This window comes from Aptenodytes forsteri, unplaced genomic scaffold, assembly GCF_000699145.1.
Source record: "Aptenodytes forsteri isolate BGI_AS27 unplaced genomic scaffold, ASM69914v1 Scaffold1342, whole genome shotgun sequence".
NCBI classification, from domain to species: Eukaryota; Metazoa; Chordata; class Aves; order Sphenisciformes; family Spheniscidae; genus Aptenodytes; species Aptenodytes forsteri.
This window is the reverse complement of record NW_008794476.1, coordinates 889-2,675: the sequence shown is the minus strand read 5'-3', so window position 1 is coordinate 2,675 and position 1,787 is coordinate 889. Positions and strand designations below refer to the sequence as shown.

The 1,787-nt window shown below is 39.6% G+C and overlaps 1 protein-coding gene across 1 annotated transcript; it reads left to right on the top strand.

Moving 5' to 3' along the window:
* Positions 1-203: 203 nt before the first annotated feature.
* Positions 204-1,110, top strand: LOC103908521 (olfactory receptor 6F1-like; the record flags this gene model as incomplete). Its single annotated transcript, XM_009290907.1, is given in 2 exon segments — positions 204-1,079; positions 1,081-1,110. Coding segments are annotated over 2 exon segments (906 nt in total), but the record flags the coding sequence as incomplete, so codon positions are not given.
* Between the last annotated feature and the right edge of the window lie 677 nt (positions 1,111-1,787).

Below are 1,787 nucleotides of genomic sequence, written 5' to 3'. Positions count from 1 at the left end.
TCATAGCAGTCTGGAATCTGACTTTTTGTCTTACCCATGGCAAATATTCATTTGGGGCACGCCATGGGGAATCTCTCTGTATTTAAGTAACTTTTAATCCTTTTACATGCCTTCGGTATTAGAGTACTTTCAAATAAAACACAAACACCTAAACCAATTCTAAATGAAACTTAGTTCGATTCTCTGTGTTCTTTTGTTTACACATGACATTTGTGATTGGAAAGGAGAAGGAAAATCAATCCACTGTACAAGTATTTATCTTCCTGGGTTTCCCTGATAGTCAGTATTTGAACAACTTCTCCATGGTCTTTCCTCTTGTGTACACCTTAACTGTGATAGGAAATGTTGCTGTTGTCATTCTAGTGAGATCACACCCAGGGCTCCAAAAACCCATGTGTTTTTTTCCCTGCAACTGCTCCTTCCTGGAGATCTTGTGCACTTCTGCCTGCATTCCCAAAGCCCTCTCACTCTTCACAGGTATTAGCAAAACTATCTCCTTCACCAGCTGCGTTCTACAGATGTGTATTATTTTCTCCCTGGGCCGCACAGAATATTTCCTGGTAGCTGTCATGACCTATGACCATTATTTAGCTAAATGCTACCCACTGCATTACAGCACTCTCATGAACAGCACTCTCTCCACTCAACTAGCCCTTTGTTCATGGGTTTGTGGTTTTCTAGCTATTTCTGTTCCAGTCATCCTGATTAGTAGGTTGTCTTTCTGTGGCTCTAATGCTATCAATCACTTCTTCTGTAGCATTGATTCTTTGACTATTTTTTCCTGCAGTGACACCCATGTGGTTGACACGACAGCTTTAATCTTCTCTGTTTTTGTCATTCTTGGATCATGCTTGGTCTCCCTGATCTCTTACACTTATACCATCTCCACCATACTCAGAATCCCAACAGTTTAAGGTCGTCACGGAGCTTTTTCCACTTGTTCTGCTCATCTCATTGTTCTCATTATGTGGTATGGCTCCACAATTTTTCTTTATGTCAGGTCTTCTAAACAAGCCTCGATGGAAATGAACAAGATTGTCAACATCCTGAGCAATATTGAAACTCCACTTTGTGGAGTTTCCTTTCCTCTGCACTTTGAGGAAAAAAGAGGTAAAAGTAGCTTTGAGGAAGATATCAAATATATCCTAAAATGTAGCTGGAAAGGCTTGATGTCATTAGCCTAAATATTTAGTGTGTACTTAAGGGTTTTTTTATAGCAATTTGCACCTTCCTTCCTTCAAATATGCTTCTAAATTTAGACATTTGGATAAATATTTTAAAATTTCTGAAGGGCAGGGTTTCATATGTTTAGTTATGTGGGAATTGATTTGTTTTACCAAATGGCCATCTACATATTAACTGTCTACATGTGAGGCAGTTGTCTGTACTGTAATTGTACTTTATGGAACAAGAACTTCCAGGATGAGATTCAGCTCGTACAATAGATGGCTGGAAGATTCAAGCTTCAAAAGTGTCTGTTTTCCCTGCATAATAAAAGACGCTTTGAGGTTTCATCTGACTAAATGCAAGCATCTTCTGTAGTTTTGAATGTTCCAGATCTTGAAAACATTTCTGTGCACTATTCTTCCTTTTTCCCCAACCCCTCACAGGCACACTGTCCTGGTTTCAGCAGGGATAGAGGTAATTTCCTTCCTAGTAGCTGGTACAGTGCTGTGTTTTGGGTTTAGAACGAGAACGAAGTTGATAACTCACCAATGTTTTAGTTGTTGCTAGGTAGTGCTTACAATAGTCAAGGACTTTTCAGCTTCCCATGCTCTGCCAACTGG